Here is a 23,923-nt window from a genome sequence, read left to right as displayed (position 1 = left end):
AGCTTGCAATGTGTTCTGCCTGATGTGTAATTTATACATTTATAGTAGTAAAATAGCCGATCTGCAATATTGTGACAGGCCTAATTACAAGAAGCACCTCCTGTCTTTATCAACTGGGTGCATGCCATGGTGTCACTTACACCAGCATCAGGCTGGCAGCCGCAGGGCATGGAGTGGGGTGGTTGCCACTCTCTGCCATCTGCCCCCCCCCCCCCCCCCCCCTCAGGGTACGTCACAGTGGGACAGCACAGAAATGAGGGCTCTCTGTCTCTGTCACTGGGCTGGTGTTTGGAGCCAGCGCCACCAGGCCCTGTGCCAAGGTTGCCATGGCTGGATCCTCCCTCCAGGCACAGCACCCAACCCAGCACCAACTGTGTGTGTGTGTGTGTGTGTGTGTGTGTGTGTGTGTGTGTGTGTGTGTGTGTGTGTGTGTGTGTGTGTGTGTGTGTGTGTGTGTGTGTGTGTGTGTGTGTGTGTGTGTGTGTGTGTGTGTGTGTGTGTGCGTGTGTTAGGGCATTAACGACTTGTGATTTTTGCAAGTCGACTTGACTCAGTAAAAAGTTGAGTTGAAGTCTACTTTATCGTTTGATGACGTTATTATCAAACGAAATCCTGAAAATTACTTGAAATTAATGTGATCCTTTCTCCCTTAATAAGGCTTTTGTTTTGATGTTAATATTATACTGTAGATTAGTTAATTAATGGCTGAGTGAAAACGCCCTGTGCTAGTGTGCTTCATTTCATTGACAAACACAGTTGGAAAAGGAGAGAATCCTGTCCTTGATATTAAGCAATCCTACTGTTTGAATACTGTACACACGCACACATGGAGCAAAAATAAAGATAGAAAAGTAAGCATGCCCCCCCCCCCTTTCCTTTTGTCCAAACTGCCTCTCTAACAATGGAGTGTGCTCTGTTTATTTTTTCTTCATGTCACCAGCCTACGATACCTAATTTCCTTTCCATTTCCTGAAAGGCAGGAAGTGGCGCGCCTTCTTGCATCTACCCCAGGTCAGCGAGAGAGAGATGAGATGGGAGCCAAGGCAATGTGGATAAGGTTCAGTGCAAGAAAAGGCTACACATTACAGTTGTGACACATTGTGAGATTATACAGTAGATCAGCTAGTTTTGGTTCTTCATACTATCGCACAACAGAGCATAAATTAGGCATTAATGCATGGTGTTGGTCCAGGCACCTAGGCTGGTATTCCGGCCTGACGGAGTGTCGCGGGTTCGAGTCCTGATCCCGACGACGTTTGCTGTGTGGCACCCCCCCATCTCTCTCTAGGGCTGTAATCTAGCCCTGTTTTAGGGATTCGAACTTCGGGGGGGATTTTCCGAACGGACCATCGAACCTTCGATGGTTCGTTCGATTGAATAAAATCCGAACAAACGGACCATCGAACCATCGAACGTACTGTACCTTTAACCAGCTAAAACAGTGTAGGAAATGTTTTAAATGCGCCGTTTTATCCATTGAAAACGCGTTGATGCGTGACCGCATTAACACCTAGGCTAACACATGGAAAATCCAACCCAATCGGAGAAAATGTTGCGCAGTTTGTTGACGAACAGGCTCAATGTATAGCGGTGTTGCACGGATGATAATTAGACTTGGTGACTGCGTCGGAGCGCGTCGCGTTCGGGCTGAACTGGTCTCGTTGTAACAACCCCAGAAATCGCATTATAGATCCTTTAGGGGGTTGCAATGAAATCCATCTTTGCTCATGCTTAGGAGAAAGGCTGTTTAATCTTTGGGTGCGTGGATGGGTGTTTGCTGTTCAGAGCACCCACAAGTCCGTCTCTGCCCAGCTCAGAGTGCTGCCTCTCACTCTACTGTCATCAAGCGTGTGTCAGCGAGGCTGGTTCGCGGCCCCAAACAAGAGCGGAATTGGAGCGGAGGACGGTCCTTGATCGCTCCAAGCTGTTCTGGTGCATTTTATAACTACTTTAACGGGCACCATTAACTGTTAGTGTTTACCGGTAGGCCTAACTTATTTCGTATTTGGCTATCTCTACTACTGTGCTATTCTGAATAGGCCTATCACATTCTGATAATTATTTTTCGTGTAAAAAAAAGAAGAAAAAAAAAAGAAAAAAACCTGAACCCATTAATTTCGAACTTTGATTGCCAACGTAACGAACAAACGAACGTTCGAATCCCCGAACGTTCGCTTGCAGCCCTATCTCTCTCCCCATTTCCTGTCAACCTACTATATCAATAATCAATCAATAAAGGCAGAAAAAGACCCAAAAATATCTTACATGAAAATAAAACATTGCTGTTGTATTATTGTTGATATTATTCCCCAACTTTTGCATCTTTTGGCATCCTTCTAGTTCTACCATTAATGCTTTTAGTTATCTTGTAGCTACCCCATGTCTGTCTGTCTGTCAATTACACATTAACTAAGTGTTCTGTTTCCGTGTAATTTATTGATTATTTTATCCCTGTTGACAGTTCGGAGGATAATTTAGCAAGTGATAAAAAAGATATGTGTGTGTATGCATGTACGCACATGCGTGTGTAAAACCATAAAAGCATCTTCTTAACAATCTCGCAAATATTTTGGTAAAACATGAACACTCTGTTTGGCTCCTCCCCTTTCTTAATCCACTTCCTCCCAGGTGCCTGTGTGTTTATCCCTGCTAACATAACAACAACACTATATGTTTAGGGCAGTGGTGCTGCTGACAGATTCAGCTGTGAGCAGAATCTGTCTTGAGAGATTATTTTAGTTCTTACTGTCTCTCACCTCCCATGCCGTTCCCAATTTTCACCTTTTTTATATAGCAATATATTTACACTTCTCTCTCTCTCTTTCTCTCTGTGTGTGTTTGTGCCTGACTGCGTGTGGGGTATCTTTTGAGGTTCCTCGAGTGCCTGTTCTCAAACTAAATCAAAGCAGTTCAAAGATGGCCAGCACAATAGCAGCAGCTTGCACCGCTGCCCTCAATGCTGATGGAGCACATCCAGCCCGCCCATTTATGACACATACACACTCACAGGTGGAAAGCAACCAAGTGCATTTACTCAAGTACTGTACTTAGGTACAGGTTTGAGGTACTTTCTTTTTTTACTTTACTTGAGGTTGTCAATTTCTTTTATATACTAGTAAGACACCTAAGGGTGGAATGCGACCTCAGGGTGACATGCAACCTCGCCCTAAAGGGCGAGGTCGCGCCAATTCTTGACCATCTGGCCAACCACAGCGTTTCTCTGACGATTCTAGTTGTTGTCATTCTGGGGGGAGTTTGTTCATGTTTTTGTGAGGGTATCAACCCTAGGAGACACGGGGAGAACATGCAAACTCCACACAGAAAGGCCCTATCGCTCACACCCTAGGTTGGGTTGGCGATAGGGCCTTTCTGTGTGGAGTTTGCCTAAACATGGAGATGTGGTACAGAAGGACTCATATATGGGCATAAAAAGTATGTCATGTGACATCACTTCCTGTACAGACAGTCAGACAGACAGCCATTGACTCCGACCTAACAATGGCTACTGTCTATGACGGTAGTCCCATATGACATATTGGACTAGACTATCTCCATATATAGTGTTATCCACATCTCCATGTTTAGGCCAAACAGATTCGCTCCATTTCTCCATGTATAGGTCCAAATGCCCAACGTTGAGCTTGACAACGAAACGTTCTTAACACAGCCGCCCCCATATTTACTTTAGAAAATATGTTAAATTCTAAGTACGTTTCGAGTACCGGTTTGATACATCAACTTAAAGTTGGATCCAGGCCTAATAACTTTATCTGGCCGCCCCGTTGCCACCTCCTTGTTACATTTTCTTTTCTCCAGGTGGATGGACATTCTTTCATGGACATCCTTTCATAGGTGATCTAAGTCCAGCCGCCCGTATCAGATCGGAGGAGGATACCGCACATTGTACCTCATCCACCCTTTCTTCTCTCTCCTTTTGGTATCTTTATCCTCCTCCTTCTTTTTTTCTTTTTTATTCTTCTCTTTTTTGTTGCGACCATAGGTCGCATTTACTAGCCAAGTAAACCTCCACCGGCTGTCTGTGAGTGAGTGAGTCAGTCACACGTCACACGTCACACTTTTGCCCTGCTCATATCTCCACAACCGTTGCCCCGATCCATGCCACATTTTGCACACACACTCCTTGACTGCCAAACTACAACCTCCAAGGACCCCCGGAGCCCCAGGGACCCCCAGATCCCTGGGGAACCCCCAGATGTAAAAAATGCCCAAATGTGCTCACACGTCACACGTCACACTTTTTCCCTGCTTATATCTCCGCACCCGTTGACCCGATCCATGCCAGATTTTACACACACACTCCTTGCCTGCCAAACTACAACCTCCAAGGACCCCCGGAGCCCCAGGGACCCCCAGGTCCCTGGGGGACCCCCAGATGTAAAAAATGACCAAATGTGCAAAAATGACCAAATGACCACCCCAACGGGGCTGCTCACGGGGAATTCCCGGGGACCACCGACTCCTGGTGCTCCAGAACGGATGCAAAAGTGGTGGCGCCCCCAGTGGAGGACCCCCTGCCACTGCAGCGCACATAAAATGCCGTAACTCGGGCTAGGAGCGTCCGGGAGAGCCGGGGCCGGTACCTATTCGTCCGCCAAGGCAACGCGGAGACCCCACCCCTCATTTCTCACATGGCCCTATTCTAGCGCCACCTTCAGGCCGATTTTTAAAACACATTTTTGGACACTGCTCCTACAGTTTTTGCCCTAAAATCACGAATATCACTACACAGCATGTCTACACTCATGTCATCAACATGGATCAGGAAGATTTTGGAAAAACACATTTTTTTTATTTTTTTTTTAGATTTGTTTTTGGGCTTTTTATGCCTTTATTTTGATAGGATAGTAGACGGAAAAACACATTTTTGCCCTATTTGTGGAGATAAGCCACCTACGGTCGCTTATCTCCCGATTAGGGAGTCTTACTGGTCTTTCTTAGTCTTGTGTATCCTCTCTTTTTTTTTGTCTTTCTTAGTCTTGTGTAGCCGCCCCGTACAGGAAGAGATGGGGACTTGAGGTCGCAAGTCAGGACTTGAACCTGTGACGCTGCAAAAGCTGGATTATCAGCCTAGATGTTTGGAACACTACCCTGTGTTCCAGATGGACTGGACTATCTCCATATATAGTGTTATCCACATTTCGTGTAGCCGCCCTGTACAGGAAGTGATGTCACAACTCGCTGATATCACACTGACATCACAGAGGATACGGAAGGAAGGTCACTCAAGCGACACGGTTCTTCAGAGTATATGCGACCTTCGGTCGCAATAATGAAATAAATAGATACATAGATATACATACAAATAAACATACATTAACCATTTAAGCTCTATTTTATACTTGAAAATAACTAATATACAAGCGTACAATGTGTTTCATCACAAGCTTGTAGATATGCAAAAAAAAAACGTTTTAAAGAAATATATAGTTTTTAATTTGCGTCAACTCGTTGATACGTTGATACATACAGTATAAACTTTTTTTATGATCACAAAAATAAACTTGCTTCTCTTATTAACTCACTTAGCGCCGAGCGACTTTCGGGGCGACTAACTAATGATGGCGTTTAGTGCCGAGCGACTCGGAGCGACTTTTATATAAAAGCATTGTTTAAGCTTTTAATTTGGGTTGATAGACGGAGCGGAACGGTTAGCTTACCTTCGACTAGCATACAGATGAAAACCGTGAAAAAAAAGGATACGATTATGACGTCACCTTTAAGCCATAGCTTCCTGTTTACGTAGGCCTCTGTTAGCCGCTAGGCTCAATGCAAACCATCCGACCCTCACGTAGCTTCACTAGGTCGGATTTTGATTCGGAAACTTTCTGTGTGGCATCTATATACGTTCCGATGCCCATACCAATGGTGGTTTGAGACGATCAAGCACGAATTGAGCAGTATTGAGCTCAAATGGCGGCCCGCGGCCTGTCCATTGAATGTCAATGGAGAGCATGTCATTGTACCATCCTGTTATGTCATGAACCTTGTTTTTTATTCTGACTTAACATGGGACCATGGAAAGTCTATGAGCTATGGCTCACTCTAGTGGTCATCTTGTGGCATCCGCAGGCACGTGTACCTGTTTATGTAATGTGATTTTGGGGATTCAATATAGCTATTTCCTGGCGTTATAAGCGCAGATTCATATTGAAATCTGGCTCGCTCGGCGCTAAGTGAGTTAATTAACCTACACGTGCAAGATTGGTTCTAAATTTCGGTTTCGATGTCCAAAACCGTTCGTTTTGCATATACTGTATCGTTTTAAAAATGAAAATTGCTGATCTACAAGCGCGAGGCATTGTGTGCTTGTAGATCTGCTATTTTCACTAGTCTTGTATGATGAGGCAGGGCTTTAATTTGAAACTTGGAGATACGAGGTTTCTGCCCGACAGCGACGATATTCTCTCTCTCTGCTCTCCAACTCCCTTCCTGAACCCCATCAATTCCACCCCACCCTCTCTGTCTTCCTACTGCCCTTTTCCTTCCTTCCTCTCTTTCTCTCTCTCTCTGTCTCTCTCTGTCTCTCTCTCTCTCTCTCTCTCTCTCTCTCTCTCCATCATTCCTCCACTGTATGCTGGGTGTTGGTCCTTCCTGCTGTTTCCTGTTGGAATGACATCATCAGCACCCTACCACAGTGGTTCTCAACCTGTGGGTCGGAATCCCCACGGGGGTTGCCAAATTATTTTGTGGGGGTCCCCACAGATGATTAACTTAATGTGCAACACTGTTCAACAGTAAACAAGCCAGCATATGGTTTTAAGTGTATAGAGGGTATCTGCACATTTCTAAAGTGACAATTTAAGGGGTTTTTAATACCCCTAAAATGAAAAATTACACCTTGGCCAAATTGTCAAATATTAGAGGCAGACATTGTGAAAATAGCCGATCTACATGCTCACAACGCCTCGCAAATGCGAGGTGTTTTTACAATATAACCGTGTTATCCATAGTGCGCGTCAGGGTGGGGGTTCCCCAGTTAAAATGAGATTATTTTGGAGGTCACAGCCTGAAAAGGTTGAGAACCACTGCCCTACTGTGTGTGTTTGCAAAAATACGTGATTTACGTCGCAATGCGGATTGTGAGCTTGTAAATCACCTATTTTCACAATTTGGAAAACGTTCAAGTTTCAAGGTTTTTCCTTAACTCTGACAGACAGTGTGGAACCACATTTGTACACTGTCAGAGTTACAGACTTGTATGGGTCAATTTCGACCCCCTTAACACATTGGCTGCCCGCAATGAATGCAAGGGTTAATTTGCTGATGCCCATGGCAACCCGCAATTTTGCCTACCTTCGAGGTCCTGGCGAAAAAAGTAATCTGTAAATGTAATCCAAGCATGTCCTGTTTATTTCGCGAAAATCTTTTCTTTCAGTCAGGACTGTTTTTTATCAATCCTAGGCCACAGCGTTTGTGTGACGGCCGGTAGAAGAGGCCGCCGTTTTGAACGTGAAAGAAAAAAAAGAAAAGATCCGGAGAAAACTGCATCTTTGTGCAGCAGCTAAACAGGGCAGTGAACGAGGCTGACAGCACTTCCTGGTCACGTGATTTCGCGCTGCATTTTGGGAAATGGAGTTTGTTTAATCACCGCGGTAGCCAAGTACAGTAGCTACAGTACAGTATAGTTTACTGTACAACGCGTCGAACGCGTTGATGGGCACACGTAAACATCAAAGAGATTTACGCGTTGACACCACGTGGGCATTTAATGTGTTAAAGAAACCCACAGAGTCCCTGGAATCCACTTTGAGAACCACTGTTTTATAAGATATTCAATATTTTAGTCTTCCTGAAAGCTGCTCCACCTAACACCACTCCACTGCTCTCTGAAGGGAGCCTCTGTAATTCTGGCTCTAATCTCGCCGGTGTTTGAGGTAGAGTAGAAACCGATGATGGCCCCCTATCTCCGCCGCTCGTCTTCTGTTTATAGTTTATAGTGCAGGATATTAAACTCTCAGCCAACACCCATAAAGCCTGGCGCCGCTGCCAGCTCTAATAACATCTAACGGCTGCCATAAAACCTGGCTTTTCTCCACAACGCCAGCCATGTTTTCCTGGTGGCACTGCGATGGCAGACTGCTGTAACACTGGCGTGCAAAGTCCACAGCACCACATGGCACAATCATTCATTAATGCAATGATTTATTTATTATTATAAAAGCATGTTCAGTTATTCACGTCACATGACGTTTGTTCTCAAAGTGGGGTCCGGTCCAGGGACGCCCAGGGGGTCCTTGGAGGGGTTACAGGGGGGGGTCCCACCCCCAGTGAAATGGGTTAATATTGCATCACAATCTTTGGCTTCCACCGTGGTCTGAAGACTCACCTATTCAGACTCCAACTTAGCCCATAGCACTTACCGTAGCACTTGCCCTACTCTCAAATGACCATAGGCCTACAGTACATGTAATTTAGTTAGCATTTTTTTTTATGTTGTAATTTGTTATGAAGTTTTTACTGAATAGGTGCTTGGTCTAACTGTTTTTCTTAGATTTGCCTACTATTTCTTTCCATTTGATGTATTGATGTTGATGTATTACCTTGCTTATTCTAAGTCTAGAGACTGCTACCCTGTGCAGAATCTTTGTTCCCAAGTTGCTAAACTCCGCTAAACTTTTTAACAATGCACTGTTGACCAATACCAAAACCCGATATTTTGCAACCATCCGTTTCAGTGGCGAGTTGGTAGCATTTCCAAATGCATTTCCAAAGAGCACACTATCATATATGTTTGTGTTTGTGTGAACGCGTGTAGATTTAGGTTAAAAAAACACCCGACCCGACCCGACCCTGCAAATTGAGGGGTCCTTGACATGAAAATATTTGAGAACCACTGCTGTCTTGAAATAAGAGTCAACATGGTGGACGTTCTGCAGACATTTCTCTGCTGTAATTAATGCTGTCCTGTGTCCTCTTGCCTTCTCCACAGCAGACCTGCCCATGGAGTACAACCCCTCTGACCACCCCAGAGCCAGCACCATCTTCCTCAGCAAGTCACAGACTGACGGTGAGCACCCACCCGCCACTCAACCACCCACACACACGCTCAACCTCATCAAACATCCCTACATCCACCCACTCAAACATGCCACATCCATATCGTTGGTAATAGAATCATAGACTGTAAAAAAGAGATGGACAAAGCGACGCCCATATACTCTAAAGACGGTAAATGAAGCCTATTTAGCAAGAGTGTGCATGCCGCCATCTGTCTACATCCTGTCCTGAAAATGGAAATGGTACCAGGATTATATTGGTTGGGACAGAGCGAGGGGGTGGGTCAATACATGCTATTGGTTGGTAGCTTGTCAATCAAGCTAGCCACGCCCCTCTTATGGCATACGATATTTTATCATCAATTAAAATACATGGGACCATAATAACATGTGTTTATTGAAAGAAGACTTAAAACTAGCGAATGGAAGCATACAGTATTTATGACAATGTTTATTAACTCATACAGTGCCATCCGGCCACAAGGGGTGCTAGAGTGCCAGAAATTTCTCCATTGACCTTCTTTATAGCTTTCGTCGACCCTCTCCCAACTGGCTTGTGTTTTCACTCCGGTCAATCCTATGGGTGTCCAGAGGAGGAAGCTAGCTGACACGTAGCCAAAATGCTAACCCATTTAGAAGCCCGATCTAAAGCTATTTCAGCCGCAAAAAACTTTCTCTTTGGGTCTGGGGACACAATCCGGAGAAAATCCTGTCTAAAGATGTGATTTATTATTGGAGTGGGCGGCGCGATTCGGCCGTTAGCGCGAATACGGCCGTGGATGGCCGAGTCTAAGTCCCGGCCAAGGATGGACGTCTAGACCGGGGCTTCGTTGAGGCCTCCGATAAAATAATTCATTTTATTAAATATCCCGGACATGTTCGGGATAGGCACCCTGGAATACGTCGCGCCGCCTACAATGAACATTTGGTGAACATTGGGGGGGGTCTAAACTTTATTTTAAACCATTTTCAATGGAATAAATCGTCGGAGCACCTAGCGTCTCTCGTTGGTGAGCGCTGGGCGAGCCGGGACCACCCACGTTGCTCCAAGCAGCTCGGGGTAAGTAAAATAGCAAATAAAAAATTGTTTTTGATCCCGAATATCCCGAACTAGTTCGGGATAGGCACTAAAAGGGTTAAACCATAAACACAGCCCCCCCAGAGCTGCAATCACAGTGAGCTTTGACTGCATGGCCCCTGGCTGGGATATGCTGTATGGTGGAAGGGAATGAGAAACCATGTCCTCTCCCTCAGTGTCTTACTGTACATGCCCCTGAGCAGGGCGCTTAGGTGCCTTATGGAGCTGCTCAGCTGAAAGCTGTGGTTTTACTGGGAAACTCATTTTGTCCCCATATCCCAGTATCAATGGTCAGTATCATGGTCAGTATCATGGTCTGTTTCATGGTTAGTATCATGGTCTGTTTCATGGTCTGTTTCATGGTCAGTATCATGGTTAGTATCATGGTTAGTATCATGGTTAGTATCATGGTCTGTTTCATGGTCTGTTTCATGGTCAGTATCATGGTCTGTTTCATGGTTAGTATCATGGTTAGTATCATGTCAGTATCATGTCAATATCATGGTCAGTATTATGTCAATATCATGGTCAGTATCATGACCATATCATGGTCTGTTTCATGGTTAGTATCATGTCAGTATCATGGTCAGTATCATGACCGTATCATGGTCTGTTTCATGGTTAGTATCATGGTTAGTATCATGTCAGTATCATGTCAATATCATGGTCAGTATTATGTTAATATCATGGTCAGTATCATGACCGTATCATGGTCAGTGTCATGGTCGGTATCATGGTCTATATCATCGTCTGTATCATGGTCAGTATCATGGTCAGTATCATGGTCTATATCATGGTCTCTATCATGGTCAGTATCACGTCATTGTTGTGTGATATGATACAGACCATGATACCTATTGTTTTTTTTTTATGTATTTTTTGGGGGCTTTTATGCCTTTATTGTTAGCAGTGTAGATTGACAGGAAATGGGAGAGAGAGAGATGGGGAGTGACATGCGGCAAAGGTCGTTCCGGATCAGGGATCGAACCGGCGACGCCGCGGCAACCATGCCTATGTGGCGGTGCCTATGTGGTATGTGCCTAATTGACCAGTAGGCCACCGGACACCCCCATGATACCTATTGTGAATTTGTCCGAGCAGGAAGCAGGGCATTCAATGCAGTAAAAGAGGGTCAGCTCCCAATATGGTTGTAGTTGAAGGTGATAAAAAAAAAGTTAAGCAGAGTGAAAACGATCCTGTAGTGTGTGAGTGTCCCCTTCGTTAACAACAATGACAATACTATACGGTATATCACATCATAGTCCACTTCAGCCCACTCTGCGCCCTTTGAGTTACGTACCGATAGGGACAGATGCGTGTATCAAAACAACATCCCGCTTCCAGCAGTGGAAGCTTGTGATTGGCTGAACCGGAGGTAGGGAGCGCTCCGTTGTGTTCGCCTGGACCACGCGGAGTTGCCGAGAGCTTACTCGTGTATAGGTTATAGGTAATATAATAGGCCTACAATACCTACATGCGATGTTTCAGAACATATAACACAAGAAATAACATAACATATTCTAAACATTCTATATTTATAAGGTCAAGTATTCTAGTTAATAATTGGGACTTACAAGAACCATTATCATAGTTATAATAGACCTACATTTACAGTAGTTTAGGCATTTTGGTTTGATAAGGTTGTGGGCAGAACAATTTGTCCTTGTTATTTGACTATTTTTACTTTAATTATAATTAAAGACTCTTCATAGTGAATTAGTGATTATAATAAATAGCCTATATCATGATTGTTGTTATAGCAAGATCAGATTGTGTTTATAATATAACGCCGGCGCGCCTCCGTCATCTCCACCGAAAACAAGCCCCCCGCCCTCGTTCCATTGTTGGAACCGGGATGTTGTTTTGATTCATGCGGGACAGATTAGTAAATCATTGTGTCCCCCATCAGCAATTGAGCCTTCAACGTCGTGGGTACCCCCGAAACGTCAAATAGTGGGGGATGAGATCAGGTTGCATGTTTTAACACCTCTGTGGTGATAAGTGGTTTCATTATCGTTTGATCTGTAGTGCATCTGTCTGGGTTTACAGCCTCAAGGCTGAGGTATCAATCTGCTACACTACCCTCTTATCATTTATCACAACTCTTTGTCTGTGGGCCTAGTTTAACAATATTAGCATATACTGTATGTATCTAGCGCAGGGGTGGGCAACTTTGATGATGGCAAGGGCGACTATATTTCCAACTTCACTCCAGAGGGTCACATTGCATATTGCTACGTCCTACTTTGTCATTCTACTATCTCATACAAAAGAAGCAAAAATAGCAGATCTACAAGCTCAAAACGCATCGCAGCTTGTAGATCGGCTATTTTTACTTCTTTTAAATTGGAATCCTAAATAGTTTTTTGTTATTTTTGAATTGGAATCCTGAAATGTAATATTTTTATTTAACTCTTATTGTGCCAATCTCGAACTAGTTCGGCTTTATTTGGACCTTATCAGGGTGCCGATCCCGAACTAGTTCGGCTTTAAAAAAAAAAAAAAGTTTTTTTTTTTTGTTTTTTTTTTTCGAGCCGGGCCGCCGGCCGTCATCTGTTTACACGGCCCGCGAGAGCGTCGTGCCGCCGATATTTACCATCCACTCCAATGCAATCCAGGATCTTTAGAGCTAATTTTCTCTGTTCCATGCATATCCATGAGGTGTGCAAGGTTTAATCATGGCTAAATCGCCGAAAATAGGGCTTCTAAAATGCTTGGTAGCCAATAGCTACTTCAAGCTAACTTCATCCTGTTCCTGTCCATGCACAAAGGAAAGTGTTCAGGCGCATCATGGCTGCTGCAGGGCTTGTGCATACACAGCATATGTCTATGAGATAATTCTATGGCCATTGGGCGCTCTCTAGTGGTGAAAAGGTGGCATTGAAAGGGTTAATTTCAAACACATTAACACATCGGGTGCCCACGTGGTGTCTACGCGTCAATCTCTTTGATCTTTACGAGTGCCCAACGATGCGTTTGACGCGTTGTACAGTAAACTATACTGTACTGTAGCTACTGCACTTGGCTACCGCGGTGATGAAACAACTCCATTTCCCAACATGCAGCGCGCAATTACGTCACCCGGACGTGCTGTGTGGCTCGTTGACTTCCTGTTTACCGGCTGCACAAAAGTGCTGTTTTCTCCGGATTCCCTTCCTTTTTTCATTTTTTTCTCAAAACGGCAGCCTCTTCTACATGCCGTAACACAAACACTGTGGCTTAGAAATGATAAAAAACGGTCCTGACTGAAAGAAAAGATTTTCGCGAAATAAACAGGACATACTCGGATTACATTTACTCGGATTACTTTTCTCGCCAGTACTCTCGCCGGTAGGTAAAATGACGCGTTGCCATGGGCACCAGCAAATTAGACGTCAGAGATCACGTGGGCATCCGATGTGTTAAGTTATACTCATGTTAACTTTATGAACTTAAATACAAATACATTGGAGATAAAATAAATACTACTAGTAGTCATTAAGCTACTAATATAGTCTGATGGAATTAAACCAGGTCATGTTAGGAATTGTAACAGCTGAAATCAATAATATATCAGTATTCCGGTAACACAATAGTGATTCCTTAACATGGAGGCCAACGGTCTTTCTCATCTTTAATGTCCATTTTCTCCAAAATACACTTTTGATGCCAAGGATGGCATTGGATTCTCGCTAAAAAAGCAAAAGTATAAAGGGATCCATCTTCCAGCCCTGTTTACATTTTGACCACAAGTACTTCCGGGTGAATCTCTGTCAAGTAGGAATTGTTTAGTTAGCTCGATCTACTTCCGGCCTTCAAAATAAGAGACTGGCCGCGGACGGAGCAGGCGAACGGCGCGCTGGACATTTAACCCGTTCATGTCTGGAGCACTAAATGGATTAAATACACACTAAGCCCCAACTGACTCTATAGTCAAAGTCAACTGACTCTATAGTCAACTGACTCTTTAAGTATCAACGTAAATAACGGAAGGAACATGATCACCTGCTTGGGGTATATTGACCTGATGGATGGAAATTGTGAGTCTCCAGAGCAGAAGGTTGCGTGTCCAAGACTGGTCAAATCTACATGTCATTTAAGTCCCATCTCTGTAGTAGTCAAAGATATGATATAGTAGGTGCCTCCTTTTGCTATGAAAAAATGTCTATGTTCCAAATTAATTGGTGTGTTATCAGTGAAATACAGTGTGCTATAATTATGAAACAAATAGACAACGGGCATTTTTTGTTTTTCAGTTGCTGTGCCCAATAAGAGAGGTAACTATGGGTTTAGTGGCTTGGTAGGCTGGTAGAATTACTTACTGTGTGTGTGTGTGTGTGTGTGTGCGTGTGCGTGCGCGTGCGTGCGTGCGTGCGCTTATCTCTGTTTGGAGCCTGGTCTCCTGGTTTAGTCTAGCTTCTGTGTGTCATTTATTTGTCATCAAGGCCATGTGCCTACTAGCCTGTAGTTGAATTGCTGATATCACTCTGTGTTTGTGCATTGAGTACTGTGTCTGTGTGTGTGTGTGTGTGTGTGTGTGTCTGTGTCTGTGTCTGTGTCTGTGTCTGTGTGTGTGTGTGTGTGTGTGTGTGTGTGTGTGTGTGTGTGTGTGTGTGTGTGTGTGTGTGTGTGTGTGTGTGTGTGTGTGTGGAAGGAAAAGGGGGGGGGGGGGGTTGGGCTGGGCAATTGAAAAATATTAAAATAATTAGATCAAAACAGATATTTAAATTAACCAATAACTGACCTATAATCGAGAAGCAACCAGGTTTTTAATGATACATTTTCTTTTCTTATCTATCAATGAATCGACACAAATACATTTGAATCGTAAGTCACACATTATGAAAAACATAGACTGGAAATCCAACGTGTCAATCTGTGTAATTCACTGTACAATGCTGTTTATGATGATAAGAAACCGGCTGGTTTTGTAACATGGGTCTGATTGCACTGGATAAAATATTTGTTGTGTGTGCGTGTGTATGAGAGAGAGAGAGAGAGATGGATGAAACAGGATTGAGTAGAAGGGTGCTACAACTAAGTGTGTGTGTGTGTGTGTGTGTGTGTGTGTGTGTGTGTGTGTGTGTGTGTGTGTGTGTGTGTGTGTGTGTGTGTGTGTGTGTGTGTGTGTGTGTGTGTGTGTGTGTGTGTGTGTGTGTGTGTGTGTGTGCGCGCGCGCCCTGCAACTGTGTTCATTTGCCAGCCAACGTCCATTTGTACTCTCTCTGTTAAACATGCACACACACACACACACACACACACACACTCTTAGTTGTAGCACCCTTCTACTCAATCCTGTTTCATCGTAGTTTCCTAGTTTCTTTGAAGCATTATTGTTCTCTCTGGTCTCTGCTGTTTGTTGATGGTGAGGTCTCATGCCATTAACTCTGCTCTCTCATGTCGCTCTGGACAAGATTGTCTGTTAAATCAGTGGCTCTCAACCTGTGGGTCAGGCCCCCTAGGGGGGTCCCCAGATGATTGACTAAATGTGCAACATTGTTGTCTCACTCAACAGTAAACCAACCAACATAAAGTTTAAGTGTAAAGAGGGTATATGGACATTTCTTAAGTGACAATTTAAGGACTTTTTAATACCTCTAAATAGGGATGGCCAAATGGAGATTTTTTCTTAACCGATAACCGTCAGGCCTTATCAGTTAATTAACCGTTAACCGTTAAGGAAATGTGTTCAAAAATGCGCTATTTTAGCGATTTAAAAAAGGAAAATAGGCCTACACACGTTTTTCCCCATAATAAAGTGCTATATTTACACATTAAAAACAATAAAACTGGGAGAAACAAGAATACAAATGTTTTCTAAAAGAAATGTGTTTTTGCAAAGAAACGGTGGGATTGAAATGAGTGATCAGTCTAATGTGATGCGCTCGCCAGGCACGTGCGCACATACAGCAAAAGGGGCTTGAGCCCTTAACTTTTATCCGTCTGAAAAGGCCCTTTTAGAAATGTCAGCCCATGCCTCTCTAAAATTCTGTGCACTCCCTGGCAGCTAGTCGCCTAACAAAACAGCAGCAGCAGCGAGACGGCGGAGACGCTCGCATGTAGCCGAATGTAGAGCAATAACTTCCAATCGTATGACTTTTGGAATGGTTGATTCGGCTAAACGTGATGTCCATTTCATTCATTTTCTTCTCTCCCGCCCGTGTTTTGTGTGTGATGATGATGCAGCGATCATTGAATTTGCGACTCTGAGCTTTGTTATTTTCGCATAGCCAACTATGTAACCAAGACGTCATCAACATGTAACATTAGAAAGTTGTGTTTTAAGCTCTTCTTAAACGGGATTCAATGTGACGACGGGGGTCTGTTTTGTAAAATCCAATCGACGAGGGAGCATTTGTTTCCTGATGAACAAGTCAGCGTGTACAGCAGCGTCGCAGAATCGCAGTTGCGTGAATGCATGGATGTTACACAAACATTGGTGTCCAGAAATGTGTGACTACAGCGCGTATAGTTTCATGGTTGGTGACTTGATGTTGCGTAGATATTGGTGTACGGGGCTTTTGGTGTGACACATGGGTTGATTTCCCTTTTCTTTTCTTTTTTTATCGGTCAAAATGAACCGTTAGTGCTTACCGGTAACCAATTTCTTATCAGTTTAACGGTAACGGTTAACCGTTGGCCATCCCTACCTCTAAATGACAAATTAAACATGCCAAATTGTCAAATATTATTGTGAAAATAGCCGATCTACATGCTCACAAACGCGAGGCGTTGTGAGCATATAGATCTGCTATTTTCACAATAATATGCGCCAGTTAAAATATGATTATTTTGGGGGTCGCAGCCTGAAAAGGTTGAGAAACAATGTGTTAAATTACCAAATTAAATGTGTTGTTTGTCGTGAATTGTACACACACTGAACATAAATTATATATATCTTTTCGTGAAAAGATTTGGTGTAGATTCAAAAAGAAACACACTAAGTACAGTTTAACAGTTTTGCTATTGAGCATTTCAGAGCTTAAAGTAGTTAACTAGAAGACCTGAGGGACATCATAACTAACCAAATGTAAAACCAGTAAGACGCCTAAGGGCGGAAAGCCATGTCTTGGCCATCTGGCCAGTGATGTATATCGGACCAGTTACCCATATATGGAGACCCCTGGTACCCATAGATATTCAAAGATAAGGGTTTAATATTGATCAGTGATCTCCATATATGGGTATAAAAGAGATTTGGTTCCCCTGGCATCACAGGGATCTCGATATCTCCATATATGGGCATAAAAGGGATTTGGTTCCCCTGGCAACACAGGGATCTCCATATATGGGCATACAAGGGATTTGGTTCCCCTGACATTACAGTTATGTGAAAATTGCGTGTTGCTATTCTCGCTAGTTTTTAAGTTTATTCTATTATTTTTTACATTTATCCGAAAAATTTTGCCTATGCCCAAAATCTTGATTGATTATTAATGTATTGTTTTATTAAATAATGGATTCATCAATTAGTTCAATTAACTGTAACAGTGTAACAGCCCTAAATTTGAGCTTTTTGGACATTGCTTCTTCGACTGCAGGTTACCCTGGGTAAACACTGCCCCCTGTCTGTGTGGGTTGAGCATTGCATTGTGTAGCAGCCAGCACTGACTCCCATCTCTCTCCTCTCTTTTTCATTTTCAGTTCAAGAGAAACGGAAGAGCTTATACATCAACCATGTGAGTATGACGTCCATGTCATAGACTAGAGCCTGACTGGCACTTTGACTCAAGTGTTTTGAGTCTATAGATTATTTCCTGGAGTTAACCCATTAACAGCCAGGAAAGCACCTGTGTCTTTTTGGAGCGGTGTGTGAAACAGAAATATGTGTCCAGTCTCACAAGTGAGAATTGTCCCGTTGAGTTTGAACAGGATCTGCGCATGTGCGCACAGCAGTTACACAACATTTCGGTACCTATAGATAGGCAGAAATGTGTGTCCAGTCTCACAAGTGAGAATTGTCCCGTTGAGTTTGAACAGGATCTGCGCATGTGCGCACAGCAGTTACACAACATTTCGGTACCTATTGAATTGAGTTCCCCTCCGCCCGGATGCATGGAGAATGATGGGATTTATGTCACTTTGAAGTGAGCCGGATCTCTGGGATCCGTTCCTTTCAAAGAGCCGTTCAAAAGTTATTGGAGCGGTGTGCAGAGCACGAGCTCCCAGTGCACAGCTTTCAGCTTTTGTCCCGTCTAGTGGGAAAAGATTGTTTCGTTCAGTTCGAACAGGATCTACGCATATGCGCGCGCGCGCGCGCGCGCCACGCTCGCACGCACGCACGCACGCACGCACACACACACACACACACACACACACACACACCACGTCGCGATAAAAACAAAGGTTAACGGCAGCGAGAGGGAGACGGGGGGAGAGGAGGGAGAGAGAGAGAGAGAGAGAGAGAGAGAGAATCGTATTTCAGAGAGAGAGAGAGAGAGAGAGAGAGAGAGAGCTGCAAGCTCACAACGCCTCGCGCAAGACGCACATCGAGGTGTTGTCTGCGTGAAGATCAGCTGTTGTGTGTGTGTGTATAGTCCGTTAATAACAACTAACAAGCATGGTATGTTGGCGTATCTCGAGTCGACCCCCTCTGCTGTCTGCGTCTGCCCGTGATAGCCGCTAGAGTGGAGGCTCACGAAGCATGCAGCCACCGTAGCGAGCCACGGGCAATCAAGAATTGACACATGTCAATATATAAAATAGGTGAAAAAAGTCAGGGACTTTGAACAGTCTATCCAAAATATCTCTGTTCCATCTATTCAGCATGCAGCCACCGTAGCAAGCCACCGGCAATCAAGAATTGACACATGTCAATATATAAATAGGTGAATATATTTATATATTTTATATATTTACCTGGAACTGCTCAAATTCACCGCTCCACTTCGAACCGAGGTTTGATTTTTAGATTTTAACCACTTTAACCAGTATTTTATGCTTTGCCTATACAGATATACAAGCTCATAGCGCATCACTTCACGCCGCACTATGAGCTTGGAGATTATTATTTTTGAAAATCATGTTTTTTAATTCTTTATTAAAAAATAGCAGCCAAAATGATATGTATTTGGCAGGCTGCTGGTCCGTAGCCAAATACAATTATTATTATTATTATTATTATTATTATTATTACCCTTATTATTGTTATATTTCAATTGTATGCAGGCTAGACGAAACATGTTTTATCATTTCTTTATGCTGTTAAGGAAATAAAGATATTATTTCCTGAAACTAACTTATGTTATAATGTAGTTCATATTTAGATCACTGAAAAATACACGTCATCTACAGATTATCACTGTTATTGTTGTTGGCAAAGTTGGTAATTGAAGTCTCTTGTATTGTTTTTGCAAGTTCACGCACATATCGGAGAACAAGGTAATTGATCACCCTGTCTGTCCTTGTATGTTTTACCTCTGTTCACACTGCCTAGGGCTGTCACAATTATTACATAATCGTTTAATCGTGATGTTTTGACATAATCGTGATTATTTTTCATAATCGTCATAATCGTTTCCATGTTGAAAAATGTTCAAATATTTAAATAAAAGGTCAAAAACAGTGGAAATAGCAGATCTACAAGCTCACAACGCGTCGCATCGCGACGCGGTGTGTGCTTGTAGATCGGCTATTTAACAGATCAATGTTCTTTTTTAAGTATGAAGTTGTCAAATATATCAGTAATTTCTTTGTATATTTAGGCTTTGTGTCATATCTACCATGTGCAACTTAAAAGCCTAAAAGCCAAACAGAAATGTAATTGTCAATGACAAAAACACAAATCGTTAATCGCAATTATTTGAGTGACAAATAATCGTCATGTAAAATGTCATAATCGTGACAGCCCTAACACTGCCTGACGTGACCACAGGGGTCATCAACGTGGCCGTGGCAAATGTAGGATTTTGAAAAAGAAAAATACTTCATTAGCACAACAATAAGAAAACCATAGTAATCTTTTATGGTTCTTGTAATGTGCAACGAAAGCTTTGACTGTACTCATAAGACCTAATTATGAAAATGCCAGTCTCCATGTTTTCTTCAGAATAGCTGGTTTCATGAATGCAGACATAGTAGTTGTTTTAACCACTTGAACAACCCCAGCATCCCTATTCTGGAACATTGTAGATTGGCTATTTTTGTGTAGAGATTTGGTGTAGACAGGGGAGGAAAAACAGTCAAAGTACAGTTGTAACTCAAGTCCAGTTCTCTTAAGACTACTGGCTTTAGGTGGTTAAATGTGTGTAGAACATTTGCATTGACAGTTTAGACACATTAGGAGTCCACTAGTTTACATTTACAGTAGGGCTACAGGTCTATGAGTATTTGTTAATATTCTTGACCACTCATTGTGTATGTAGTTGACACAAATGTCCATCACAAGCCAGCACGGTCATGACCCCTGCTGATCAGTACACATTACACAATGGGGTTTAATTATAGATTCATGACATTTTGTAATCTAATATAAATAAAACAAAGAGTTTACACATCACATCACGTTAACTGTTGCATGCACCCCACATCACATTTGAAGATAAGGTCATGTCAACAAGCACCATGTCAAACAGATTGGTATAGCAAGGATTTGCACCTCTGGTCTCCAGGGACCCCCAGGGACCCCCAGGAACGGTTGTCTTTCTGTCACCAGGCAGCTGCGTTGGCCTGGTGTGTCCCATGGGTCTAACTAGTCCCTGGGGATGCTGTCAAGTGTGACAATGACATACTATGAGCTCTGTTAGGACCAGAGGTGTCACAAGGGGGGGGGGGGGGGGGGGGTAGTGGGACAGAGTTACTAGGGCCCAAGGTGGAGGGGCCTTAATTATTTTGTACTTTAGCTATTTTTGAAGTCGTGAAAATGTGTGCAAATCTTTGAATATATGTATTTTTTAAGCGAACATTTCCCTGGAACTAAATATTTTGAGATGGGGGTCCGTGGCCAAATACATATAATTTTGGGGGTCCTTCACATTTGAGTACCACTGACAGAGAGACATAGGTTTTCAAACAACCTTAGAAGGATTTAGGAGACATTTATAGAATCGGTTACAAAATATTCAAAGACTTGCACAACTTTTCACGATCGCAGCGCGGCACTCGGTGCAGCGCGGTGAGCTTGTAGATCTTCTAGCCTATTTTTCAATAGTTAAAGCACAAAATAATGCGTTCCCAGTCTAAATGGGTTAAACCCCCTCCCCCTATGAAGAACATTCATGGGGGGCCCGCAGTGAATCCTTGTACCCAGGGCCCAGAATTTGGTGCGACACCCCTGGTTAGGACAGAACAGCAGCAGTAGAGCTGGCCTCTGAGGACCACAGCTGAACCTCTGGAGCAGGGACGTGCTGGCCATTGGGAAAAGCGGGACAACTCCCGAACGGCTGGTTCATTCCCGGCCGGTCCAAGGCGGCCATTAGGAAAAAAAATACAAATAAAATGTCGGCCTTCGTTCCATTTTGGGGGCTGGGCGGCCAACAAAGTAAATCATCACTGTCGGGCAGAAACCTCGTATCTCCAAGTTTCAAATTTGTAAATTTCTTTCGCAAAGCAAAGCCCTGCGTCATCATACAAGGCTGTCGCACAAAAGTTGTGAAAACAGCAGATCTACATGTTTTCACTAGTTTTCACTAGTTTAAATCATTTTTTAAATGATAAATACAAAACAAACGGTTTTGGACATACAAGGTTTCCACGCGACAACGACAAAATATAACTCATGTAATTGGCCCACTGGCTTGTCACTTGTCATGATCTTGAAATGGCAAATCCAATGAGGGCCTCTCCAACTCTTTTTCCCGGGCTGAATCAGGGGCCCAGCACGTCCCTGCTCTGGAGCAGGGGTGGGCAGACACCTCTTTTTGATCCACCCACCAGCTCATCAGATTGGGCTACTGAGGTGATCATTAGAACAAATCAGAATGTCTGTAAACAAATGGGTATTTCTGGGTGGAATGTCTGATATCTAGTAAAAGCACCAATACTGCAATGCGGAAATCCGGAATAAAACAATTACTTCAGTAAAAGTATAAAAGTATTGGTATAAAAATGTAAAGTACTCATTATGCAGAATGTACCATTTCATACGTTTGTAAATGTAAAAAAAAAATCCTTTGAAAATAGCAGATTTGCAAGCTCACAATGCGTCGCATTTCAAATTACTGAAATGTATATAGTGGTGAAGTGGGTAAAGTTTTCAGATAAATGTAGTGGAGTAAAAGTGCAATATTCTGCCCACCCTTGGACTAGAGCAACCGAGCCATCACCTCACAGGGCCTCATCATCTGCAGATCAATCATCTAACCGTCTGTAGCGCTGACAGCTAGCCTCACTATAGTCAGTGCCTCCACCATAGACTAGGCCTCCACACATTTCTCACAGAGTGGGTGACACGGTCACAACAAATGTCGTGAAGCTTTTTGTTTTATGGTGAAAAATTGCACGTGATTCTGAACGGTTTATAGACAAGTGAAAATGTTTGTGCATCTTAATGGCTGGGCTACACCAAGGCTTTTCACATGCGTATGCGGGGTGTGCGCGTGTCTGAGCATTTGGAAAGATCCAATATATATCAATGATATCAGCTACACCAGGCACACGGATAGCGCGGGCCCCGGATACGCATGCTGTAAAAATAGGATCGGTTCTATTTTGTGCGTGCGTGTATGTGTTTTGTACACAGATTATCTGGTCTCCCGCACACATACTCCCTCCTTGGTGTAGCCAGGGGCTTTTCGCACACGCACAGACAGCGCACGCGTGCACACACGTTTTATGGTGTAGCCTGGCCGTAAGTGGGGATGTATAAAATGTAAACGGTAGGCCTACTGTAAGCTTGTGGCTGAACTTCTGTTCCCTGGAGGGAGTGATTAGGGATTTTCTGCGACATTGTTCTGAGGACCTGGACAGAATTCAAGGCAGTGCAGAGGCACATATAATACCGGGAGTCAATTTGAACAAGATAAGGCTGTTGTAAAAGATAACTTAAAGGGGTATTTCACTTTCAAAAAAACTTTTGGTAATTTTATCATCTAATCAGGCTTTTATGAACACCCTGAACAGTTTTTAATTACCGTAAATGCTCTAATAATATCCTATATTTAATAAAGAACCGGACCTGCTTTAATTTCCGGGTGCGCAATTGAATTAAGTAATTAAGAGCCGACGCTCCAATAAGAGCCTCCTTTTTCCTCTTTTTTTTACGTTACGTATCATTCAGGAGTACCTTTCTCCACTCTGTCTGACTGTCACTCACATCCCAAGCCAGCTGTTACGGTGATTTACCGTACACTGTCTACAAACTGCGCAGCGATATTTGGACGCCGCTCATTTCACGTTCCGTTTGGCAAAGACGGATGACTTTGGCAACTTACCGGGGCGCGTGCGTGTGCGTAGTCCTCGCGGATGACGGCCGCACATGAGATCTTTAGCGTGGAAGTTTAATCCAAACAGTAAATGAAGCTCAATGAAGCTAATGCGGCTATACTAGTATCCATGCTAGTATCCTGTGGTTCCTGTTTACCAGGGAGAGTCGCATCTGAATGACGAAACGAGCCGCTGAGCTTGATGGGAAATGTAGTGTTTTTTATTCCCCAGCAGTATGCTGTGTGGACTGTATTCTATTCTGATACACATTATGAGGAGCTGATTTTCAGTATGAATTGGTTAATGCAATACAATACAGCAGAATGTTATCTCTGTATGAGCCTTTCTATGATGATTTTCCAATAAAAACGCTTTTCTTTATAAATAACCTAATATATAATATATAATATTTATATTTTTTTCCAAAAATACGGTATCTAATAAAAAAATCTGATCTGAATCATTCTGATATTTTTGAGAAATAGGA

The 23,923-nt window shown here is 43.2% G+C and overlaps 1 protein-coding gene across 2 annotated transcripts in view; it reads left to right on the top strand.

Moving 5' to 3' along the window:
• LOC308307118 (cyclin-Y-like) overlaps window positions 1-23,923 on the top strand; it is a 92,874-nt gene that overhangs the window by 45,890 nt on the left and 23,061 nt on the right. The window contains exons 2-4 of one of the 2 annotated variants that reach the window (XM_080752268.1): window positions 8,951-9,028; window positions 17,719-17,753; window positions 19,432-19,455. In XM_080752268.1, coding sequence (XP_080608394.1) covers window positions 8,951-9,028; window positions 17,719-17,753; window positions 19,432-19,455 — 137 coding nt within the window. The remainder of the gene's footprint in view (window positions 1-8,950; window positions 9,029-17,718; window positions 17,754-19,431; window positions 19,456-23,923) is intronic. The other variant, XM_080752269.1, reaches the window with a different exon arrangement.

Source organism: Nannobrachium achirus, assembly GCF_963921795.1.
Source record: "Nannobrachium achirus genome assembly, chromosome: 21".
NCBI lineage: Eukaryota > Metazoa > Chordata > Actinopteri > Myctophiformes > Myctophidae > Nannobrachium > Nannobrachium achirus.
Note: the sequence above shows the minus strand (reverse complement) of the source record. Positions and strands in the feature narration are given on the sequence as shown.